Source organism: Cryptomeria japonica, chromosome 4 (assembly GCF_030272615.1).
Source record: "Cryptomeria japonica chromosome 4, Sugi_1.0, whole genome shotgun sequence".
NCBI classification, from domain to species: domain Eukaryota; kingdom Viridiplantae; phylum Streptophyta; class Pinopsida; order Cupressales; family Cupressaceae; genus Cryptomeria; species Cryptomeria japonica.
Window position 1 is genome coordinate 248,931,611 of NC_081408.1, and position 26,247 is coordinate 248,957,857.

General features: G+C 38.7%; 2 protein-coding genes across 4 annotated transcripts; both read right to left on the reverse strand.

Moving 5' to 3' along the window:
• Positions 1-4,096: 4,096 nt before the first annotated feature.
• LOC131875450 (uncharacterized) lies at positions 4,097-9,711 on the reverse strand. 2 transcript variants are annotated; one of them, XM_059219774.1, is made up of 3 exons: positions 6,555-9,711; positions 4,634-6,301; positions 4,097-4,552 (listed from the first exon to the last, which is right to left on the reverse strand). In XM_059219774.1, the coding sequence occupies exons 2-3, from the start codon at positions 5,169-5,171 to the stop codon at positions 4,335-4,337; spliced, it is 756 nt and encodes a 251-aa protein (XP_059075757.1). In that variant the 5' UTR covers positions 5,172-6,301; positions 6,555-9,711; the 3' UTR covers positions 4,097-4,334. The 2 variants fall into 2 exon arrangements, with proteins under 2 accessions (XP_059075757.1, XP_059075756.1); XM_059219773.1 differs by having other exon boundaries at positions 4,634-9,711.
• Positions 9,712-11,081: 1,370 nt separating this feature from the next.
• Positions 11,082-23,198, reverse strand: LOC131875451 (uncharacterized). 2 transcript variants are annotated; one of them, XR_009372307.1, is made up of 2 exons: positions 22,951-23,198; positions 11,082-12,149 (listed from the first exon to the last, which is right to left on the reverse strand). XR_009372307.1 is itself a non-coding variant. In XM_059219775.1 (2 exons), the coding sequence occupies exons 1-2, from the start codon at positions 23,030-23,032 to the stop codon at positions 11,746-11,748; spliced, it is 336 nt and encodes a 111-aa protein (XP_059075758.1). In that variant the 5' UTR covers positions 23,033-23,198; the 3' UTR covers positions 11,092-11,745. The 2 variants fall into 2 exon arrangements, 1 of the variants encoding a protein (XP_059075758.1); XM_059219775.1 differs by having other exon boundaries at positions 11,092-11,999.
• Between the last annotated feature and the right edge of the window lie 3,049 nt (positions 23,199-26,247).

Here is a 26,247-nt window from a genome sequence, read left to right on the forward strand (position 1 = left end):
CTAAAAGACCATGCATTAGTGTTAATGCTATTTCTACATCTCTATCAATGCAACACCCTGAGTATATTGATGGGGATCCTTCGGGTGACTATGCTTTGGATGTTTTCCCTACCAACGATGCTTTAGCTGAATTCTTGGGGGCATATGACACTCTTCCTCGTTATCATCACAATAGGGGACTCCCTTCTTGTTTGAACACTGAAGCCTATTTTGGAAAAGAGATTGATAATGATGAGATTGTGAAAGAATTCCCTCAGCTAAAGGATACTCCTCAACAAAGTAATCTTCTCATGAGTGACACCACTGATGTTAAGATGGATCCTTGCAATAAAGAGAAAGTTATTAAAATTGGAAAATGTTTGGATGAAGAGGAACAAAAACAATATGAAGATTTATTGCATGAATTCCCCGAGATCTTTGCTTGGACATACTCTGACATGCCTGGTATAGATCCTAAGATTGTTACTCATAACATTGTCTTAGTTCCTGATGCTAAGCTCGTGAAACAAAAGATTCGAAAAATGAATCCTAAGGTGGCTCTGCTTGTTAAGGCTGAGATTGAAAAGTTATTGGAGGCTGGATTTATTCGCCCTATTGATTATTCCCCGTGGATTTCAAATATTGTCACTGTGGCTAAACCAGATAATAAAATAAGAATGTGTACCGACTTTCGAGATTTAAATAAGGCTTCTTTAAAAGATGATTTCCCTCTTCCAAACATTGACATGATAGTTGATTCTACGGCAGGACATGCCTTGTTATCCTTCATGGATGGTTTTTCAGGATACAATCAAATTTTCATTAACCCTCAAGATCAATTCAAAACCGCTTTCACCACTCCTTGGGGTACGTTTTGTTGGATAATGATGCCTTTTGGACTTAAAAATGCCGGTGCAACTTATCAACGAGCGATGACCCTTATCTTTCATGATTATATGCATAAGATTTTAGAGGATTATGTTGATGATATTTTAGCCAAATCCATTCTTCGCATAGATCATATTAAAATCCTTCGTCAAATCTTTGAAAGAATTCGTAAATATCACATGCGCTTGAATCCCCGAAAATGTGTTTTTGGTGTGGATAGTGGAAAACTATTAGGATTCATAGTTTCGCATCGTGGGATTGAGGTGGACACTAAGAAAATAGATGCTATTGTCAACATGCCACCTCCTAGAAATGTGTTTCAACTTAAAAGCTTACAAGGAAAGATTCAAGCTATTCGTAGGTTTGTATCTCAACTTGCGGATCGTACCTTTCCTTTTACTCAACTTCTTAAAAAGGATATCACTTTTCAATGGAACGAAGATTATCAGCAAGCATTTGAAGATTTAAAAGTGTATTTGGCTAATCCTCCTATTCTTCAACCTGTCAAACCTTCTAAACCTTTCTTTCTGTATACAGCTGCTTCCTCTCATGCTCTCGCAGCATTGTTGGCACAACATGATAAAGATGGTAAGGAATGTCCGATTTATTACATAAGTCGTACCTTACTCGATTATGAGACCCGATATTCTGCGATAGAAAGACAATGCTTGGCCTTGGTGTTTGCGACTCAGAAATTGAGACATTATCTTTTAAATTCAGAAGTCCACGTCATGGTAAAGTTTGATCCTTTGAAGCATCTTTTCTCTAAAACTGATTTATCAAGACGCCTAGCTAAGTGGGTTATGATATTAACTCAATTTGACCTTAAATTTGTTTCACAAAGAGCAATTAAAGGGCAAGCATTGACCGATCACTTAGTTGAGGCCCCTTCACCTTTCTCCTTCCCTAATTCTGAGTCTTTCCCCGATGACTTCATTTTTTCTATAGAAAAAGATGAAACTTGGGAATTATACTTTGATGGTTCTAAGTGTCGTACGGGATCGAGGGCAGGTGTTGTTCTGATTTCTCCTACAAGGAAATCCATTCCCTTATCCTATCGTCTAAATTTCCTGTGTACCAATAATATTGTTGAGTATGAGGCTCTTATAGCGGGAATAAAAGCAGCCCTAGCTCTGAATATAAAACACATATATATTTATGAAGATTCTCAATTGATTATAAGACGAGTAACAGGATTGTATCAAGCAAAACAAGACAAATTATCACAATATAAAAACCTTGCTATCTCTTTATTACAAAAATTCGATTCTTATACCATGGAACCTGTTCCTCGAAAAGATAATCGACATGCGAACGCGATGGCATGTGTGGCTTCTCTTATATCTTTAGAGGACCCTGTGGTTGATCTTAAATTTGTTATTCACAACCTTATTTCTCCAGCTATTGTAGACGATTCTAGTTTGGTAACATGTTGTGACTTTGTCGATTCAAATGAATGGTATTCGCATATCGTAAGATATTTGACTGATGGTACCTTTCCTGATTCCGCCAATAGGAACACTAGGGCTAGAATCCGTAAGCTGTCTGCTAGATATATCATTCTTTCTAATGTCCTTTACCGAAGGGGTTATGACGGTCTTCTCCTTCGCTGTCTTAACAAATTGGAAATCCCCGTTGCTCTTGAAGAGGCACATTCAAGTGCCTGTGGGGGGCATTTCGGAGGCAAATCCTTGGTTCAAAGATTGCTTCGTATGGGATACTATTAGCAAACTATGCAGAAGGATTCTTTTTTATTTGTTAAAAAATGTCATCAATGTCAACAACACAATAATCTAATTCATGCTCCTGCCCAAGAACTTCGTTCTCAAGTAGCTTCTAGGCCTTTCTCCGCATGGGGTTTGGATCTTATTGGTAAAATCTCTCCTCCTTCATCTCAAGGACACACCTTCATTATAACCGCAACAGATTACTTCACGAAGTGGGTAGAAGCTATTCCCCTTCGCTCTACTACTGCTGAAGTGATTTGTCAATTTCTTCTAGAAAACATCATTTCTCGATTCAGGATACCTTCCACTATAATCTCAGATAATGGGACATCATTTAAGAACAAGGACGTGAAGAAATTCCTCGAGAAGTATCATATCAATCAAATGGTCAAGCCGAATCATCCAATAAGATAACTGAACAAATTCTTCGCAAAACCGTGAATAAGCATGGTAAGGATTGGAGTAATCAACTAATCTATGCTCTTTGGGCCTACCAAACGAGTGTACGAATTGCTACAGGAACTACTCCTTATAATCTTGTTTATGGTGCTGACGCTATTATGCCTTTAGAGTTAGAGATTCCATCACTTAGGGTTTCTCTCAAAGGTATAGTAGATGATGACTCTTATAGAGAACAACGACTTCAACAGCTTGAGATGCTTGATGAACAGCGTATAAACGCTCTTGAGCATATTCAAGCGTATCACAAAACTCTACAACGAAGCTATAATGATAAGGTTATTCAACGTTCCTTCTCAGTAGGTGACTTAGTCCTCTATGAGAATCAGCGCAATATGAATGCCTTACCTGCAGAAAAGGGAAAATTTAGTCCTAATTGGCTTGGACCATACATCGTTATTGAAGATTATGGATCAGGTGCTTACAAAATAGCGGATGTAGACGGTACGCCTCTTAAAGAACCTATAAATGCTATGCACTTGCGTAGATATTATGCTTAATTCTTCATTCCTTATTTATCTTCTTTTCAGTTCTTCAACATTGGGTAATATGTTAGTATCTCCTAATTAGAGCAAAATAGAATTAAATGTTATGGTGTTTAATCTATATTGCTTCGTTCTTGACAAGCGTGTTTCTTTACTTTATAGTTTGTCTTGAATTCATTTATGTAAATTGTAAAAGATTTACATTTCCATTATGCTAGCATATTATACAATGTCTTATGCGTTAAGTAGAATCGTATCCTGTTGTATTTAAGTTCAAAATTAAATCACACTAGTTATATGATTCTTAGACTTAATGCATATTTCTTCCCTATCATCAATGTAGTACTTGATTAAATATTTTAATTAAGTCACACATGTATCAATTTAATCATGGAGCATTGAGAAATCAATCACATGGAAATTAAATCCTGAATATACATGTACATCTACCAAATGTATTAGATTTAATCAAAGCAAAATATACATTGTTTTAAGCATTAAAGATAACACATTTGAGACAAAAGAGAAGCATATATATATATATATATGTGGATCGTATACAAATATAGGTCACTGTACATCCAAAATATGACCTATCCTACATCATAAAATCATCTCCTATCCCTAGGGCTGGTGGCTGGAGAGTGTCGACTAGATGCTCCCTCCTGATCCGGTTGTGCAGGTGGACCCATAGGTGTGTAGCGCGATATAGACCGCGAGTGACTCCGAAAGGAACTCCTACGATCCCTATCCATAAGGATCGCGCGATAGGAGGTAGCCTTGGCCTGAGCAGCTGCTAGATCTCGCCGCGCTCGTTGAAGGTCCTCTGATAGGTCTCTCTCTCTCTCTCCCTCCATATGTCTACCTGTACTCGGAATGGGGAAAACAAGTCCTCATGCTGACCCGCGTTCCCCTGAGGTCTATAAGCAATCTGTGAGGAACTGGAGATCTGTGCCATTGTGGAAATGTCTATCACTGCTTGCTGAATCAGGGAACGCCACTCCTGCACATTCGCTGTAGCAGTTGAACAGAATTTTGTATTAGTACCATTCTATATCATCAAAACATTAATCAATCAATATAAACCTACTATACCTGGATCTCCCTCACGCCAGTAGGGATCATGATATGGTAGCATATGTGACTGAGAACTACTAGGCTCCCCTCGCTCGAATAATCTGTGCACGACGGGTGTAGACTGGACGGTACTAGAAACAGGTCTCCGTATCGCCTCGTGTTCCCCCTTTTGGGGAATAAAAGGAGGATCCAGAGCTATGGTATCATCTCCTGAATGGTGGGGAGCAGCATCTGACCCCTCCTCATCATCTCTATCCTCCTCCTCCTCCTCCTCCTCCTCCTCCTCGTCATCCTCATCCTCGTCCTCGTCCGCATCCTCACCTGCATCTTCCTCATCCTCATCTCTATCTGTGTCCTCCTCCTCCTCCTCCTCCTCCTCGGCACTAGGCTGATCTCCTGTGGGTGGATCAGGATCTCCTGCCTCCTCATGACCCTCTCCCTCCTCTGGCTCCTCTGACCTGGATCCCTGGTCCTCATCTCGGTCTCCATGTCTCCATGGGCCTGGATGGTCTGTCGGGTGATCTGGTGGAAAGATAGGCCTTGGGTATGATCTCATAAACCATGAGATATACCTGCGCTATGCTCCAGGCTTTGCAGAGTAATCAGTGACTACATCCTGATCAAATCCCTCTATATCTGTAGTCTCGATGTCATCTATCGTCGGTCTCGCTACTGCTTTAGGTCTAGGAAGGACTCGTGTGTGTCGAATATAGATGGGCACATCGGCTGGAACACACTGCTCTAGCCCAAACTGCCTCCGTACTCGGTCGAAGTAGAATGAGACTATGATATGTGAATATTGTCCCCGCAGTAGGCGGTTCCTCTGTAAGCATGCTAACTGTCTCTCCATCCCATCCCATCTGTGCATCCGCAGATAGGGTCTCCATACTGTCACCTCGCCTGTCAATCTATCAAATATCACTCTCCAATATAACAGATCTCCAAATCTCCACTCGCTGGTAAGTGGATAAGCAAACACCCTAGGTCGCTCGCTAGCCGTACTCATCTAAAAGCCGACAAGCCTGGTGCATGTGAAGTGCTCAAATATCCACACCTGCAGAAGTGTGCATGTCATCAAACTGCAACCCTGTCCAAACACATACTCCTCAAGGTCATGATAGAGATGTGCAAGCATACTCCGACCCCAAGCATATACTCTCCTGTGTCTCTCCATAGCTCTGATGCACCATGTGAGACCCCCATGCATATGCGTACCTCACCCATTAGGGCAGACGGCTAGTGCTATGATGGCGATCATAAGGCGTCTCACAAGGGGCACCTCTCCTGTAGGATGTAAGAGCCAGCTGACCATGATGCGACCTCTCGTCTCGCTCGGCATGACTCTCCCTATGCAATATTCCTGCTCTCTTGATGGTCCTCCGCTGACCGATCGATCGCGTATGTCACAGTAGCTCCTCTGATAGGAAGACGAAATATGCGGTACGCATCCTCAAGTGTAACCGTCAGCTTCCCTACTGGAAGATGAAATGTGCATGTGTCAAGATCCCATCGCTCCATCAATGTCATCAGCATTGCAGGATGGAACCGAATGGCTAGCATGAGGATCGCATACCATAATCCCACGATCGACAATGTGTCTCTCTCTGCCTAAGTCAGCCGCGGAATCTGATCTCGCAAACTGCGAAGAATCTGTCCCGTCGTATGCTCTCTCATGTATGGGAGACCCTGCAACACAAAAACATAACTGTAATCAGTACTCAATCATCAAAATCACTCATGCAAACTGTCGAACATCGTATGCTCACCCCGAAATCCCTCGCCAAGTCCTGATTGGGACCATGGCGCCCTTATTAGGACCATGGCTCCCTGTCAGGGACCATGGCGCCCTGGGTGGGGCCCAGGGTCAGACTTCAGGGCCCGCAAACGATCACAGAAAGTCAAATGCAGAAAATCAAAAGTCAACGTTCAGTCAACTCACATCGTCCAGTGGCTCGTCGTCGATCACGGCCTGGCGAAGGATCTCAATCCTCGTGGGACGCTCCGGTCGTCGTGAAGGCATGATGATGGCTATGTGGGCTCCGCTGCAATGAACAGTATTCCGAAATCAACAAAGTGACAAATGCAAATGTCACTTTCAAAGTATATACTTTCATTCCTTTACCTTTACTTTCGAAACCCTCATTTTCCTTTATCACTCATTTCATCATAACTTGAGTTTGGGAGATGCGATTTTCGAGCTGTTTGTTGCGTGGGAATCGTATTTTCATTCCCCTACTCTCGGGATGTTCCAAAAAGTGCTCTGATGAAGCCTATTCGGTGAACATCCCTCATCAATACTCTCTTACACAATTTGTCGTAAGTAAACATGTTACCCTGTTTCACCTCCCTAATAAGCAAGTCGAAACAGGGGGGGCATATAGCTACTCACAAATTTCATCACTTTCCTTAGTAAGCATTAGGTGATTTTGTGATCTAACGTGTGTTTTGTAGGATGTGGTTCCTAACTGTGTACTGCAGATACCGCTGGGGGCTTCATCCAACAACTTATGGATATATCATTTTTCAAATGATGTTTACTTTTTCTGTACTTTAGCTTGCATATGCACGTAGTACTCATATGACCACTAAAGTGGGGGCTAAATGTAGCGTCGTAAATTGTACGCACTTGCTAGGGTGGTACAATTTCACACCTAGTTTAGCACCCGCCTTGGTGCATTTTACATTTTGCATTGCATTTCTCCTTTAGCACTTAATTAATCAAATTAATTAGGTCTAAGGTCCTATTTCATCGTCCTTTGCATCATAAAGTTGGGCCCTTTCATTAAAGTGTGCCCTTTTCATTTTATTCCTCCAATACATCACTCAATCAAAAACCCTAATTAAGTCCTATTTTGAACTTGGGGGCTTGGTTTCGGGGGTCAAAACATCTTGAAATCACCTGTAACTTCGGGATTCTCTCTAAAATCATCATATCCGACGGCCCTGAAAATTTGGTGAAAAGTTGTCGGGACCGTGGCGCCCGGAGTGCACATGGTCCCGAACATTTTTTCCGAAATTTTAGGAGCACAATCCAATCATAAAATAAAGCTTAACCCCAAGAAATTGGCGGGAAATTCAATCTCTAAGTCGGCCAAAAAATGAAATTACAACCTAGGGTTTCATACATAAGAGCTCTCTTTCTTCATTTGAAAGGATCTGATTTTTGTTTTCAGGAACCTCATATGCAGCGAAAGCGCAGATCTTTGAAGACTTCAACAACATTCAACATCCCTCTATCAAGCATTTATCAATTTCATTCATCCATTTAAGGCTTGGAAGACATTGAAGAACAATAGGAGATTACCGACTGAAGATTGGCTTGTACTCCTCCCTTGGGGGTTGGGTATGATTTCATGTTGTTTTCATGTCTTTGCATAAGCTTCAATATATCATTTATTCATGCTTTAGATCACTTTGCATCTTGATTTAGAGCATTTACATCGTCATTTACAAGCAATTAGGGTTTACTTTCTAGGTTGCTCTAGTTTGCTTGCTTGCATTTTAGGACCTTGCACACACAATACAACTTGGCTATTCGTGTAGGTGGAAACCACCGAAGCGGGGGTTTGACTAAGGCAAAACCCTATATAGCCGCCCATACCCTTTTCAGATATAAGTGCAGGTTTCGAGACTCGGATGACGCCGCAGGTTACAGATCCGGGGAAAGCAGGTCGAGACAGCACTTCATACCAAATTGCAGAGCAAAAGACCTGGACAAGGGCGTGGGGCGCCTTGGTCCTGCCAGGACAGGGGCGCTGGGCGCCCTGGTCCCTGGGACAGAGGCGCTGGGCGCCCTGGTCCTCCTGACAGACAGCATTTCCGACAGTTTCCAGAGTGCAAGACAACAGTTTCATGAGCAGTTCCTGGCACAGTATCAAGACAGTGGCGCCCGTGCCCCCATCTCGAACATTTTCAATCAGATTTTGACTCCAGGTACGCATCTGCATTCTTATTTCGTCCTTGTATTTATAGATGTTCATTGTTTAATCTCAATTCTGCAATCTTGTTATTAGTTCGTACATGCATTTTGGGATTAGGACTTGAACTTGCATCATTTTATCTTTCAATTTCAACAAAGGAATAGAAATCCTAATAGGTAGCCCGTGGCTCTCTCTTTCACAAGAAAAAGTAGCCAATTGTGTGATACCTCTAGGCTCTTTCGTATTCCATAATGTGTGTCAAAAGGTAGGATTAGGGCATGTTAACCTAGTCTCGCTTTTTTCCCCTACACAGTTGTATCAAGCATTAACAGGTCGATCTTTTGGTGCAACAACAACTGCACTTGTAACAAGTGGTATCAAAGCTTGGTCACAAGTTCAAACCCTTCGCTACACTAGGGGTATTGTTGCAAGGTGTACGCCCTTGATCTCCTTGTGTTGTGCAACGCAACGCTCAGGTTTGTGAAATGGCTTAACCACCTCATGTGGCTTCTATAAGTCTAATGGTCATATCGGGCATTAACAGGTCGATCTTTTAGTGCAACGGCAACCGCATTTGTAACAAACCACTGACATAAATGGTGGGGTGGTTGTCACCAAGGTTTGTAATTGAAGCAATCGTCCCGTGAACTCCCACAATCCCATCCTCTACATAAATGTTATATCTAACAAACAACAAATAGAAGAATTTGCCTCCAACATGAAAACACCATGTATTACAATCACCATCAAGAAATGGAATAGCAAGGATATAACTATTGTTGGGAGTTGGAAATAGATGTTGCAATCATTATAGCCAATTATATTTTGTTGAAACCATAGGTAAATGTTATTTTTTCTATTAAAACCTTTGGATTTTTTAGCCTAGCCCATGCTTGGTGAGGCCACAATCGAGGGACATCATTCTTAACATGAAAGCACACTCACTATCAATGCAAAGGTTCAAACCCACAAGCACAATGGATATGTGAGGACACAATGCTCACAATAAAAATGGCCCAACATAGATTTGACCTTAGTAGCAACAACACAATGTTTTGACAATGACACATTGTCATGAATGACCATAAGTAAATATTGCTAACTATTCAATTACCCTCTATTTATAGAAGCTTTTAATTTGATGTGGTTGAACAAAATCACTCTTTTTAATAATACAAACTTCAAAATAACTTAAACAACAAACCAAATTGATGAAGAGAGTAAATGACCCATTTCAAAAGATGCTATACATCACAATGACTTCTATGATTATTATACCAATTTATTAACTATTTTCAATAATTGTTGCATAAAATCTATTCAATTATACATATGGGCTTTCCCACAAAGGTCTGCTATCTTTTTAATTTTCTATTTATTATTAAGGGGTCAACTAGCCTTATAAGTACAGCAGTTTAAAAGGTTGTAGGTTGTAATCTACTTATGAATTCTTATCTATTGTTTGTAATTTACATTAGAAATTTATTTATTTATTTTGTAATAGTCATTTTATTGATTTGGTATTCTTGATTAAAATGTTTAGTTAATTTTGTATTAATCAAGAGTTCATTTATCTGCAAATGTAATATTTTAAATATGCATGTATAATACATTGTAATAGACCTTAAATGAACATTAATAATATTATATTGTAATATATTGTAATATTTTAAACATTATTATTTAATTTTTTTAATATTTTTCCCTAAATCTTTGGGATTGGAAAATAACATACTTTTGTTGGCTGACCACAATTATACGGAGATAAACATGTCAACAGAAATTGTTTTAGGTCTATCCCAAGATATGCCTCAAGGCAACAAATTAATTTTGTTTGAACTTTGAAACTTCTCCATAGTCAATCAAAATTTTGGTTTACAAACTCTATTAAAAATAAGTTTTTTTGTTGAATCTTTTAGTTTAAAATTTTAGTTAAAGATTTTATTTTCCAAATATTTGATTATAGGTTTAAAATATTCGATTATAGGTTTTATTTTCGAAGTGAGGTATCTACTTAATATTCATTTTAAAATTACTTTTTGAATGGAAGTTCCAAGTCTTTAAAACCTGAGTTTTTTATTCAATTCCCCCATTCTGAAAGTTGGATTAAGAATTTGACTCTAAGCAAATATTTAAATTACAGTCTATTCTTAGAAGTGAGGTGACTGCCCCACACATCTTAAAATAACTCTTCAAATTAAATCTCCAAATCTTAAAGGTGAAATTCCTTCCCAAACCTTCATTTATAATTTTGGTTAAAAATTCCACTTCACAAATAGCTTCATTCTGAATTCCCTTTCCGGAAAGTTCAGAAGTTGGACTGCGCAATAGATTTCCTGCTGGATGTGCATAACCATTCGAAATTGCTTGTCAGGCGATTACAAGTTTCAGTTCTTATCTGCCATGATTACTATTGTGCCCAGTTGATTATGATACACATATGGAGTTTACATATTTAAACTTTAAAGGAAGAGACTAGAATTTAGACATAAGCGACGAAAAAGGAAGTTTATATGAAAAGGAAGAAAACTGAATTCAGATATAGGCTTAAATGAGATGATATAATCAGTATAAAGTTACTGGGAGAGATAAACATCAATCATTGAGCATAATGGAAGTCAAAACTATAAAGGAAGAGAACTGAATTCAGATATAGGCTTAAATGAGATGATATAATCAGTATAAAGTTACAGGGAGAGGTAAACATCAAGCACTGAGCATAATGGAAGTCAAAACTATTTATAAGACTTTCAAGCATAACTTGAAATTACAGAATGAGGTATTTTTAAGTCTGCATGTATTAATGTTCTGACAGTAATTACTGAACAATATGCATCATAGGAAATCCATTTAGCTGGCCAGAATTCTCAGCAGGTTCTCCAGATCTTGAATGTACCAGCATTGGAAGATTTCCTTGATCCTTCCCCTTATGTGACCACTCATACACATGAATTCGAGTGCCAGTGCTTCCACAGTCAAAACTTACTGAGAAGTGTGACAATTCTGGAGTCGGAAAGTTTCTTTTCCATCCAGATCTTAAATTAACAATACATAAAAATAGTAAAAGAAGTAAAAACCCTGTACCCAGTTTTATCCATCTTCCAAGTGGAGTTACAGTTGAAAAGAATGCCTTTTCTTTGAAAACCTTTTTCCCTTCCGGATACACATATGAAGGTTTTGATTGAAAGGAGGCTGATTCAGTTCCTAATACTAAATCAATTTCGCCGGTATTGTTTGCAGAAGATGTTGAAAGTCTTGAGGAAACAAACCATGATACAGGCCACTTGGATTTCCATAGCCTACCCATGCAGAATCAACGAGGAATTCCGAAAGTGCTGACAGATAAGATAATATTGAAAATCTTGAAATTGGCGAAGCTGCTGATATATGTTGGGAAATTAGAGCATGTACTGCTTCCAATTTCTCAAGCTTGTCCCAGGATTTCTTTTCACTTTTTGACATATCTTTCCAAGACAAAACAATAATTTTAAAACTCTTGAACAAGATATAAATCTGATATTAATGTATCAAACCCGTACACCAGATTACATCACTATCAGCCTTATACTTGAAAAGTATAACTTCCCTACAAACAAGTTGAATCCTTATAGTTCCTGCATAAGCAAACACAGTGTTTACGTTTATGTCCATAATTAAGCCTCTTTTTGAGATTATTAAATTTATTCCTCAGCGCACTCAGAACAAGGAAGCATCCATAGTCTTTATAATTTTATAAACGGTATTTGATGAACACTCTCAAGAGAATACTAATATGGTACCTACTATAGATACATATAAATGCGTTAACAATAACACTATCCCAAATCCCTCCCCAGGATGCATCCGAGTCTACAAGACTTGAGCACTAATCGATGTTGCTCAAAAGAAGATGAGACTATATGGAATATTGAAGCAAAAGTAACACCAAACATCGCCACACAAATTCTAGGCACATAATGATTATTAAGTTATAGGCTTGTGTAGCGTCCTAAAATTGCGACACTTGCAATTTCGACTGCATTTAGGTCTTCACGATGGCGACGCAACACTGAACCTGAATGGAGACCCCGAAACCTATTTATGACATCAAAAACTGCATTTTTCAGCACCCTGGCCTGATCCTCCTTGCACCCTGCTGTCCCTGGAGGTGGGACCATGGCGCCCAGCGCCCTGGTCCTTCAGGACTAGGGCGCCCAGCGCCCTGGTCCCTGGCCCTATTTTTGGGCCCGGTCTCTTTTGGGTCTCGGCTCTTTATGTTTGCAAATTGGAAATTAATGTTTCCTGGTCGGCCCAAGGTCGGAAAAATCAATCTTTTAACCCTAATTGACAAGTATATAAACTTCATTTCCTCTCCCATTTTGGTAAGAGGGAAAAAGGAAGGACATATGTGTACAAGACACGGAAACGATATTCAAGCATTCAAGCATTTAAGCATTCCTTCAAGCAATTGATCATTCTAAGTCTCTATTCAAGGCTAAGTGTTGCATTCAAGACAAGGATTCAACCATTGAAGAGGAGATCACATACAACATACAACATACAACAACATTACACCTTCGCATGTAAGAATACAAACATTCTTACAACAAGGTATCAGTACTTGTTTACATTACAAACATTTACATTTACAGCATTCTCATTTCTTGGTTAATTCCAAAACCGGGGTTTGACCTAAGGGCAAACCCCTAATCCCTAACCCCCCAATCGTCCTCTCTTTTCAGTGTGTAGGTTGCAGGGACACGGCTGTAATTGAAGATCTGGAATCCTTGTGCAGAGACGAACAGATCCCCCTTCGTTTCGCGGATTTTTCGGAGGACCGTGTGCATGCCGGGCGCCATCGTCCCGTCAACTTTCGCTCAAATTTGCAGGACAGCACCGTCTCGACATTTTACTGCTAATTCCAGGTCCGCAGCTTCATCCTATATGCCTATCTCTGTTTATAAGTGAATCTTTCTCACCTTTCATGCATTCCTAACTTAATCCTTTTATCTACATTCTTTACAAAAGAGGGTAGCCTTGCTGTCTCAACCCTTGAAACTCATTTAGAATCCAATCTTGCATTGTGTGGGATTGGATCTTGTGGGTTTCAACCCCTCTTTTGAATGTAAAGTCTCCCCTAAGTGAAAACCGTCAACCCTAGTGACCTCCTTTCTCTCTCCTTGGAGGGGAGGGGGAACACTTAGGGTTCGCTCGCGATTTTCTGCTTTACATTTTGGTGAACCCGACGTGAACATCCTTTCTGATTATTCATGGTTAGATCTGAAAATTGGCTTCCTTGATTACATTTCCGTGTTTGATCTTTTGCAAAATTTTAGAGGTTAATTGCATAAAAACCCTAAATTTTCTTTTTAGTAATTGAGCTTGTGAAATGTTTAATTGTTAATGCTTGTTTCAGATCTACCCTTCTATTGCAAATTATCAATTCATATTTGTGCTTTAATTCTGAAAATTAAGTGGTTAAGTGACAAAACCCTAATTTTTAAAACCCTCTTGATTCAACCTTTGACTGATAATTTCACTGATCAAAACATCTCCAAATCAGCTGTAACTTTGGATTCCGCAACAAAATCATAATATCTTTCATCCCTGAAAATTTGGAAAAAAGTTGCGAGGACCGTGTGCACCCCGAGCGCCATCGTCCCCGACATTTTTTTCGAAATTTCGGGAGCTAGATCTTACTGTATTTTTCTGCTAAAATCCAGAATCTTGGCTGATTTCATCAATTCTAACACTTTCAAAATTAAAGTCAAAGTTGGCCTAGTGATTGCTTGGATTAAGGCTTCTAATCATTCAAAAATTGTTGAAATTGAAATTTTGTGTCAAAATTGTGTTCTTACTGTCCTAAATCTGAAAAGTGTGTCGGCATTCATTCGAAATTTCAGTGCTTTATTCAAATTCTTGCAATTTGTGACTTTTGAAATTAAGTGTTTAATTGCAACAACTTGGATTTCCGCTTTCAAAATTGAATTTTGCGTGAAATTGGGTCAACTTCTAAATTTCAAAACTTGCATTGCTTTTGGTATTCCCTCTAAAATCATAAAATTCAAAATTTCAGTTTCCCTCTCTTTTTCAAAATTCAAATTTTGCATTTTTCAACAATCTTGGTAGGGTTCAATTTTGAGATTGCAACTTTAATTTGGCCTATCTACAGATCGTAAAATCACTCAATTTTTTCAGATTAGCTTTAAAATCATCATAACTTTCATCCCTGAAAATTTCGAAAAAAGTTGCGAGGACCGTGTGCACCCCGAGCGCCACGGTCCCGGACATTTTTTTCGAAATTTCGAGAGATTGTCCTGATTGTATTTAACAGCTTAAATCTAGGAGATTGGCTGATTTTATTGAAATTTGCTACCTCTAAAATTCAAAATCTTCTCTCTCTCTTTAGTGCATGAGTTTTACAACAATAAGCCCTACTTACACTATTCCCGTTAGACGAAGCCTTAGAATTAAGTCTTTCCAAGGTTTAATTACCAAGGAGATGGAACCTAATTTGAATGGCTTCTTTAACGAGGACACGGGTAATTCCTCTAATCCTCCTAATGATGAAAAAGCTCTCCATGAGGTTTCTGTAGAACAACTTTCGAAATTGGATAACCAATTTGATGATTTTCACCAATGGATGTCTCATGAGTATCCCGATAGTCAAGCTCTTTCATTAATTGAGGGTCTAAAACGTATGGTTCAAAGTGATAAGAATGGAATTGATATTTTGCGTGGTATTGCACACATTGTGGATTCGAATGTGATGCCTATGAAGAGTTGTGCCGAAACTTTAGGTTATACACAACCTCCTACTCAAGTCAATCATTCAATTCCTTTAACAACTTCTATTGCTAGTATACCTACCTTTACATCAAACATAATGACTACTTCTATACAAAACATTCCGCCTATGATCACCAGTCATGGGGGCAATCCTTCCTCTTCAATTAACCCTCTTCCTTCATTCAATCCAACTTCGTCATTCATTCCCTCAATGAGTGTTCCTATTACATCTCCACAAATGAACATGACGCAAGGGGACAATTCATTTAACCATTCCATTCCTCCTTGTAGTGTTCCTCTTTTCCAATCATCTCCTGTGACTAATTATCAGTGTCCCGCCACCTTACTCTCAATCAATACCTTCTTTCAATAACATAATACCTCCATCACAATCTAACACGTCTAATATGAACTCTTCGACTGAAGCGACCATTAACAATCTTGCACAAACTGTCTCTTCTTTACAGCAACAAATTGCCTCTATGAATCAATCTAAGTTTAGTGTGCCCACATTTGATGTTGCGAGCCCACTTTCTCTTGACATTGTTCGAGCTATCCCTCCTAAGCATGTTGAAATCCCGCATTTGGAGCTTTATAATGGTAAAGGTGATCCTCTAACACATGTTAAGACTTTTCAAACAATATGTACCGATTTTGCTTATGACCAAAGGTTGCTTGCAAAACTGTTTACTAGGACATTAAGAGATAAAGCCCTACAATGGTATTGCTCGTTGCCTTCTTATTCTATTACTTCTTTCGAACACTTGCAAATGCTTTTATTCAACAATTTCAAAACAATATAAGTCCTAAAGTTACTTTGATTGATTTAATGCATTGTAAACAAGGTGTTAAAGAAAAAGTGACTGATTTCATTGGTAGATATAAGCATTTGTATGCTCAAATCTCTTTTCCAATGCCTGACAATGATGTTCAAAGAATCTTTATTTCTAATTTACAAAAAGATATTAGAAAAAAACTTATGTTTTCTGAGTTTACTTCTTTCCAACAGTTGTGTGCAACTCTTCACAATTATCAACTGACTGTGAGTCAAATGGAACAAGCAAATCCTATGGCTCCGAGTGATAAGGGTGATAGTAGTCAACAACCACTTGGGAAGTTTAAACTGAACAGAGAGTCCATTAAATTCAATGAAAACATCATCAACAACAATGTGAATGCAGCATCAGGTGTGCCTCCTATTTCTAAGTTTTTCAAGAAAGAAAGAAAGTTTACTCCTTTGAATGAATCATTGCATAGTATTATGAATAAGTTATTGGAACAAAATGTGCTTACTCTCCCTCCTATAAGGCAAATAGATCCTGCAAAGATTAATTCACCCTATTTTGATAACAAATCTTTTTGTCAATTTCATCGTCAACCTGGGCATGATACTGAAAAATGTTTTGCTTTAAAGGGTAAAATTCAAGATTTGATTGATAATAATACTATCTCTGTTTCAGGAGTGAATGATAAAGGCAACACATTTGTAGCTCCTCCTAACCAAAATCTTAAGATTTTTACTGATCCATTACCTTCTCATACCTCTAATGTGATTGAGACTAATGATTCATCTTTCTCATCTGATGGTCTTGTGTCTATGACTCCGAATGTGATTAACTTTGTAGAGCAGCAAGAACTCCCTAAAGAACCTTCCATCACATTTGATTCTAGTGAAACTATTAGGGCACCTGATGGTCCTTTATATATAGTTGCAAAAGTCAAGAATACACCTTGTCGTGGAGTGCTTATTGATCCTTCGTGCATGGTTAATGTTATTACTGAGGAATTTCTTTTTACTTTGCAATTGAATCAAGTGATCTATGACAAAACAGATGTGATTGTGAAATTATTTGATGCATTTTCTTCTCCTGCAATTGGTTCTATTACATTACCTATTGAGGTCCATAACAAATCCCTTGATGTGAACTTTGCTATTATTCCATCGTCCGAACAATTTCGTGTGAAGCTAGGCTATTCTTGGCTATCTTCCATGAAAGCTATTGCTTCTCCTATTCACAAGTGTTTGAAATTTCTCCATAATGGTGAAGTTGTTACTGTCAATCATAGTCTCTTTAAACCAGCTGAAAGAACTTCTAGCGTTCCTATTGATTACTTTTGGCCTAAACAATTCCAATCTCTTCCACCGCGAAGTGATCATCTTTTCAAATCTTATCAAAAGTGGAAAACAGATATGATCCTATCTCTAAGTGAACCTAGAACACCCAAACTTGATATTCCTATCGTTCTTGAGAAGGAAGTTCTTCCTTTGAAAGATAAAATTAATGTCTTTCCTCAAGAAGATTCCCAACCCATTCCTATGGATGTGACTATGTCTATGTCTAATAAACTTTTTAAAAGTAGACCTATACCTCCTCGTCATGATGGACTTGGTCTCCTTCCTAAACCAAATATTCCCCCTTTATATGGAGCAGTTCCTCCTCCTTCCTTTTATAGAGAGAAGAGACCTTCCTCTTCTCCTATTATCCAACCTAAGAGACCACAACCCAAACACCCAAGTGATAAGGATGAGAACATTCCTCCTCCTCAATCTCCTCAACTTCCTACTAAGACTAGACGAAATCGTTCTGCACGTGAACGCCGACGAAAGCGTCGTCTTAGAGCTCAGGCAGCTGCTTCTCAAACTTTGCAATCTCCAAAAACACCTTCAGCTAGTATTATTCCATTTTCTCCTCAGCCGGAAATTGAGCCAAAATCTCCTAAACATAAGATGCATGATGGTCTTGATCCTGTGCGAGTTAAAGATCCTATTTTTATAAATCTTGATGATGATATAGATGACAATGTTATTCATGATGAAAATGTTACTCCTCTTCATGTTGATAGTGAATATGAATATGTTGATGTTGATAACCATTTATCTAACGAATTTTCTAAAGCACTTATCCTAGCTCCTAGACAAGAACAACGTGGCTTGGAACATGAACATAGCCCTTGTTTGGATCTTGTGATAGCTCCATCTGCTGTGTTGGATGTTCCTCCTCTAGCGTGTTCCCTGCCTTACCGAAACATTGATCAGCAAGATCGGGGGGTAGATGACATGCTAGACTAGTTTCATTAGCATAGCAGATTCTCTCCTCCTCTCTTTTGTTACTTCTTCTATGTGTTATTCTCATTCTTCTATTTGTTGTCCTTAGTGTTGTCTACTTGAGGACGATGCAAAGCATTGAGATCTCTTTTGGTCTCTCTCATGTTGACTCAAAAGACACATGTGTTCCCTTCTTCTAGGTGACCTTCCTTGATTGGGGAATGAAGAACAATTATGCATACATACATATGATATACATGAATTATCATACAGCATACTGACCCCGAAGAAAGCGAAGTCACCTCGTGCTTTGTGTTTTGTGTCTATTATCCTTGGGTTTATCTCACACTTGGGGGCTAAATCTTTGTGATAACGTGCTCCTTTTCCTTCTCATTTCTTATGTGTATCACTACCTTAAAGCAATCACCCTCGTTGAGGCGTGTGCGATCGCTTTAACGTAGGGGGGCATACACCCCGTCTATCCCTTCAGGATACTTGAAAATTTCTTGGCGAACTTAGCTTTGCCTTGAAAATTTTTGGTATTTTTCTTACATGACTCATAGTGAGGGAACCTTACTACTGACAGTCATGGTTCTCCCTCGTGATCTTCCCTTTTACTTTGTCAATCGAAGTCGTAAGATCCTTAGTCCACTGGGGGCTTGGTGTGTCTTGCCTCCTTGACGTGGTGAAAGTCTTTCAATGTTGTTTCCTTGTACTTTATCGGAAGTATGAACGTACGCTTATACTCCCGCTAAAGTGGGGGCTAAATGTAGCATCCTAAAATTGCGACACTTGCAATTTCAACTGCATTTAGGTCTTCACGATGGCGACGCAACACTGAACCTGAATGGAGACCCCGAAACCTGTTTATGACATCAAAAACTGCATTTTTCAGCACCCTGGCCTGATCCTCCTTGCACCCTGCTGTCCCTGGAGGTGGGACCATGGCGCCCAGCGCCCTGGTCCTTCAAGACTAGGGCACCGGGCGCCCAGCGCCCTGGTCCCTGGCCCTATTTTTGGGCCCGGTCTCTTTTGGGTCTCGGGTCTTTATGTTTGCAAATTGGAAATTAATGTTTCCTGGTCGGCCCAAGGTCGGAAAAATCAGTCTTTTAACCCTAATTGACAAGTATATAAACTGCATTTCCTCTCCCATTTTGGTAAGAGGGAAAAAGGAAGGACATGTGTACAAGACACGAAAACGATATTCAAGCATTCAAGCATTCAAGCATTCCTTCAAGCAATTGATCATTCTAAGTCTCCATTCAAGGCTAAGTGTTGTATTCAAGACAAGGATTCAACCATTGAAGAGGAGATCACATACAACATACAACATACAACAACATTACACCTTCGCATGTAAGAATACAAACATTCTTACAACAAGGTATCAATACTTGTTTACATTACAAACATTTACATTTACAGCATTCTCATTTCTTGGTTAATTCCAAAACCGGGGTTTGACCTAAGGGCAAACCCCTAATCCCTAACCCCCCAATCGTCCTCTCTTTTCTATGTGTAGGTTGCAGGTATGCGGCTGTAATTGAAGATCTGGAATCCTTGTGCAGAGACGAACAGATCCCCCTTCGTTTCGCGGATTTTTCGGAGGACCGTGTGCACGTCAGGAACCATCGTCCCGTCAACTTTCGCTCAAATTTGCAGGACAGCACCGTCTCAACATTTTACTGCTAATTCCAGGTCCGCAGCTTCATCCTATATGCCTATCTCTGTTTATAAGTGAATCTTTCTCACTTTTCATGCATTCCTAACTTAATCCTTCTATCTACATTCTTTACAAAAGAGGGTAGCCTTGCTGTCTCAACCCTTGAAACTCATTTAGAATCCAATCTTGCATTGTGTGGGATTGGATCTTGTGGGTTTCAACCCCTCTTTTGAATGTAAAGTCTCCCCTAAATGAAAACCGTCAACCCTAGTGACCTCCTTTCTCTCTCCTTGGAGGGGAGGGGGAACACTTAGGGTTCGCTCGCGATTTTCCACTTTACAGCTTGGTTTCAGGGTTCAGGTGTGGGTATGTTATATGAGATAAAAAATGGAGTTGGATGTTTTTGAATATATATATATAATTCTTGGCATATGATGGTTATTAAGTTATAGGTTTGGTTTTAGGTCCAGGTGTGGGTATGTTGATATGATTATGATATATTGAAGTTGGATATGTTTTGAGTACATCTGAAAACATTATTTATATAAATATCTTGTATCCCCACACCAAGTTTAGATAAACCCCCACAAACAAACACACACTATATACATATAGAAAGATGGGATTTAATATTTAAAATGTTCAAATTAACTAGCCAACTTATGAAAACAAAACTAAGAAAACAAATAGAATTAAGACAGAACCTGCCCATATGCAAAACAAACCGTATCCAACCTGAAACCCAGAGGTTTTCCCCAGTGAACCAGTAACATATTATGGTTATGAAGTCCTCACTCACTGTCCACCGTGGCAACATGATTCTTATTACTGAAAGCAAATCACTGCTATCATACAGATGGCTCAAGGACACATCCAAATGCTAATCTAGTAAAAAGGCATTATATACCCTTCAATGAAACAGTTCAAATCTTAATACACGGTAGAATAAAATTATTCAAAGCATAGTTGAGGATGACTTTTACAACAAATTAGGCCAAGGAATACAACAATCGCCACCTCTTTGTATACTGCCAATCATTATAGGCTTATACAGGCCTACAGGCACGCCTAATTTCACAATAGTTGAGGAAAAGGGGATGGGGAAAGCATTGCCATCTACCAGGAATCAATTTGTTTACTCTAAATTTTAAAATTTGAGAAAATAAAACAAAATAAATAGTCTAAAAAAAGTATGGGATCATTTTACTCCATGCGCTCTCCCTACTCTCATCCATCCCAAAAGCAGAAATAAAAAGGCAAAATTGGTTCACAAAGTGGGGAACAGAGTAAGAGAGTGCTTCAATTGTACCACATCAACCGTGAGAAGCTTAAAAAAATAAAGGGAAAAACAATAATAAGGAAGGAGGGGTTTCCTCCCATTTAGATCATAACTCACATTCGCAACTTCCTTGATAACCTATTTGAAACAAAGGAACCTAGATGGGACTTAGGGGCACAAAGTGCCAAAGGACGGTTCTTAAAAACCTGAAGGCTAGAAGGCCGTCACCATGGGTAGCAAAAACATTGGAGATATGATAACATTACATATAGAATGGGTACTATTAACATTTAAGAGCACTCAAATAGATATCAATAAAAGAAAAAATAATTATATTAGTCTATTACTGTATTCCTTAATTTCTTTTAGCTTTTATCAATCACATATCAACAATTCATAAGAAAACCAACATAATTTATATATTATATCTAAAAAACTTCTATGACTCTTTTCAATTTTCAACTGATAATTTTAAGAGATACGTAGAAATGCAAAGAAACCTCAACTAAACTATCTTGACGTCTAAATGCATCAACATGTAAATCTCCAAGACATAAATGCATCTCTGAGACAGAAACAAATTTCCAATACAATAGACAAGTATGAAGAATCAAGATACAAGTCTCCAAGAAACTATAACGCAAATAGTCTATGTTCATTGTTATTGGAATTTTTCCTTTAATTTGAGGGTCAATGATAAATTACAACGTATTGCAGACAGTTAATAGCAGAGCATCATTAGTTAATCATGTCTGTCACTATCCCTATGCTACCCTATAAATTGTGAGTCTCTACTCTATATGCACAAAGAAAGATCTGTCATGAGTATGACCATGACACATGAGGCAAACCGAACACAATTTCCAAACGGGTGGCTTCAAAGGACTCTCTTCAGAAAACTGCACTTCACGGACAATATCCTAGGTTAAAACCTTGAGAAGATTTTTCTTATTCCGAAAACTGTACATCGTGTGTACATCGTGTGTAATACCCTAAGGTAAACTTTGAAACCCTCCTTTTAAAAGAAAAAACTGTATATCATATGTAATGCCCTAGAGTAAACCCTGTGATCCAAATCCACCATTTGGGTTTTATTGATCCAGGCGGCTTTAATTATGGTGTAACCGGCACTTTCTTGTTATGCATGTATAATCAAAATGAAACTAGACGTTCGATTGCACTACCCGTATTTCATTGCTAATTGTCTCTAGGCACTGTGTGGTGTGACACCCAAATCAACCTTAAAACTAAATGAAACTGGAGGTTTTTAAGTCAGGATCTAGATGTTTGGTATAAACTTTAGGATCTATAATATGCAAACATGTGGTGAACCCCCAGGTTGTTGAGCCATCTGTAGATTTGGAAGAATCCAATTCTCGATATAAAAAAAATTCATATTCGTGTCAGAAACTGAATAAATTGGCGCTGCTCTGGTTAATTGTGGTATCATATATATGGTCTATTTTTTTCAATCAAAGGAAAGAAATGCTTGTTGAGTTTATATTATGTTATAGGCCTACCGTGTTTCAGATCATGTCTTTAGTTTTGTCAAGAAGGAAATGCTTGTTAGAATTTGTTAAGTTGCAGCCCTATCATGTTTTAGATCCAAACTGAAAATGTAAATTAGTAATGATGAGCAGATTTAGTGGACGGACATACCTGAGCTGCAATTTAGAAGAACCCTCGGATGAAACAATGGCTTTTCCCAAAGCCCGGATGTACGTAAAACAATGGCTTTCATCGTGGAGGGAGTGGAAATTAGGCAAAACCCTTCCAATTGGGGTTTCTCCCTCCAGTCTTTCTGGTTTTTTCCCCGTTGGCCATTCAACAACAACCTTTGAATTCTAATTTCATTGCTGAACTTTCCGTTTGGGTTTTTGCCAAAAAGCAAATTTAAATATCTTTTAACTGGCCGTGGCTATTAACCTCAGTTGGGTTATGGTATCATGAATAGGGGTGAGGGTCTGCTAAAATTTGTAAGTTGTGTTGCTGACAAAATAAAACTAGCACATGCATCAAAGGGGTGTGATGGTTATTGCATTTTTGAGTTAATTTGCTAGAAAATATAATTTGATTTGTGCAAATAAGATAATTTGTTTTCATTTGCTAGAAAATATAATTTGATTTGTGTATTTAAAGTATGATGCACTAGATTGTTATTTTGTGTATAGAATATTATTTTTGTAAGTTTTAATTTTATTTTATAGATTACATTAATAATGAAGTGAAATATTTATTTGAAATATGCTTATACATATTTTCTATAATCAATTGAACGAATGTTTTATCAACTTTAATTCGGTTTGGAATAGGAAGTTAATAATACATATGTAACGACCTGTTCATGGATTTAACAGGGTTCATCCTTCAACTAAGGTGGATAGGAGAGGCGATGAGGTGTGGGCTAGGACGAAGCGGGGATGGATCAACATCAACTTTGATGGGGCGTCAAGAGGTAACCTAGGCATCTCACATGTTGGATGTGTGGCTCGTGATGAAGTGGGGAAGGTTCTTTTCAAAGGGGCGCAGAGGTTGCAAGACAGGACAAACAATGAGGCTAAGGTGCAGACTGCTCTATTAGCGGTGGAATTGGCTGATAATATGAATATCCCGAGAGTGCATCTAGAAGGGGACTCCAAAGTGGTGGTGTATGCAATTGTGAAAGGATCGTCTCTGAGCTGGTGGATTAATAAATTCATATCAATTATTTTCTCAAAGCTCAAGGTTTTTCAAGATTTTTGCATTTCACATATTTGAAGAGGGGGGAATGAGGTGGTAGACTCATTGTCCAACATGGCATGTGAGTTGGATAGATGTGTGACAAGATGGTGGGGGGGTGATGACGTAGATGTCCAGTGGCATTCTTAATCGCTTTGCATGTCCACCGTACTTGGTTGTTAATGTGAATTTTGTGGTAAGGACATCAAGATTTATTTTCGTGTGTTTCAACTGGCTCGATTGAAGTTGGCGATTAATGTCAATCAGTGCTGCAATGACGACAGAATTTAATGAGTTGTGCATTTATGGAGGGAGTGGGGATGTGTGTGACATTCTTTGCATCCTAATCAAGCTTTTTCTCATGCGCTTGGTGTTGTTCAAGAAAAGTTTGGGGTTGGTATTCATGTTTTCCAAACTACTATGGAGGCCAATTTCACTTTGAAGACCTCCAAGCTCCTTTGTGCATTTTGGGGGCCAGTCTCGGAGCGCAAATTGAAGAATATTTCTTGCTCTGGAAGGATGCTCTTTTGATCACGAGTATGTAGTTGGTTCTCGTCGAAGAATTGGGAGTGATTGGACACTAATATCAAACCCATATGGACATATATTCCCTCATCATGGTGTGGGGACTAGAATTGGAATCCTGATGTGAGCCAGTCTGAAGGGTTTTGAAGGCAATAATTCCAAAGGAGTTTCTCGAAAACATGGAGTTGCTCTTGGAGTGGGTTGTACCAGGCGTAGGTTTTGATATTTATGAAGGGGTTTTGGGTTTCATCAAGACTTGAAGGTAAATGCATTCCCTTTCTCAGGCGATGGGAGATGGTGAAGGCAAGGTTCAGAGAGGAGGCGAGGAGAGGGTGGGAGGTGTTGAAGGTGTTCGCGTAGATAATGGAGTTGAAAGAGGTGATCCGACAAGCTCAAGCGGAAGCAAAGGATGGGGAGATGAGAGTCGGGAGGCGGAGGCCGAGAACAAGAAGGACGAGGGACGCGTTGGCTCTTACCTCAACTTCGGGTTGTTCTTGATTTTCACTGGGTGCTTGTGTCTGGGATTCATTCCCTTATTTTGTTTTTTGTTCATAGAACTCGGGTTCTCTGTTGGTTTTTTGGACTGATTTGGGTAGGGTGATGAGCTTTGTATGCCTTGGTTTTTTTTTATGCGCTGCTTGGAGGGCATTTAGTATGGTGGTTTTGAGAACAATTTTGGTTTGGTGGTTTAGGTTTACCACCTTTTTGGTTAAAGATTGTGTAATTGCTTTTTCTCTTAATAGTAAAAAACTTTTTTTCCTCGACAAAATAACAATCATATGCACCCTATTTTTTTCTAAACCAACAAGCTTTGACATTCTCTCATAAATGAACACTTGTGACAACATGAACTTTGTTGGTTGGTTGATGTCTAAGTATTCCAAGTAATAAATATTTAGCTTACATTTTGTTCTCAGTTTCCATTGTGATGACATGTGTGAAATGAATATGGTAGATACTATGTGGTGTGGATAAGCTTCTATTAAGCTACAGCTGCTTGATAATCTTTTACTTAAAAATGAACTCCATCCACGTTTCCTTTCTTTATTACTTTTGGAGATAAACTTGAGCTAAAAGATTTGATTTATGTTTTTCCCATTGAATTCATCCATTTGAAAACCCATCCAATATTCCCTATCGAATTCATCCATCTAAAACCCAAACTAACTAATTTGAAACCTGAAAAATAGATTCCTTTATTTTGACATACACAAATCTTTCATTTAACAGATAAAAATAAAACACATCAAAAAAAATAATCAAACCCATGGGAAGTGACTTACCTCAAGATTTTGCACAAAACTGTGTCACGCTGACAACAACAATGATGTTGATGAAAAAAATGGAGAGAGTTTGAAAACAACACCAAAAAGCTATATAAAAAAAATGGCGAGAGTTTGAAGACAACACCAAAAAGCTATATAAACACTTGTGTTGGTGTTTCGATCTATCCAAATTGTCTTTTCAGGTTATCGCATTCAGAATCCAAAGTTATTATTGTTTGAATTGAGAGTTAAGAAGAGATCGAGCATGGCCTATTCGAGTAATGGAGTAAAAGAGGTCCCTGGAAGCTACGACTTTCCTATCATTGGAGCCATTGTGGATCGCTTGGGCTATTTTATGAAGGAAGGGTAGATGGTTTCTTCAAAAAGGCGTATTGAGAAATATAAGAGCACTATATTTAGAGTGAACCGCTAGGACCGCCTTTGTTTC

What these genes read in the sequence shown, in the direction of transcription:
- LOC131875450 (XM_059219774.1), bottom strand. Translation starts at nt 5,171, where the DNA reads ATGAGATCATACCCAAGGCCTATCTTTCCACCAGATCACCCGACAGAC. An exon ending in CTGGCGTGAGGGAGATCCAG is followed by an intron (nt 4,553 to 4,633) that starts GTATAGTAGGTT and finishes CAACTGCTACAG; the next exon opens with CGAATGTGCAGGAGTGGCGT.
- LOC131875451 (XM_059219775.1), bottom strand. Translation starts at nt 23,032, where the DNA reads ATGAAAGCCATTGTTTTACGTACATCCGGGCTTTGGGAAAAGCCATTG. An exon ending in TCTTCTAAATTGCAGCTCAG is followed by an intron (nt 12,000 to 22,950) that starts GTATGTCCGTCC and finishes TGTCTTGGAAAG; the next exon opens with ATATGTCAAAAAGTGAAAAG.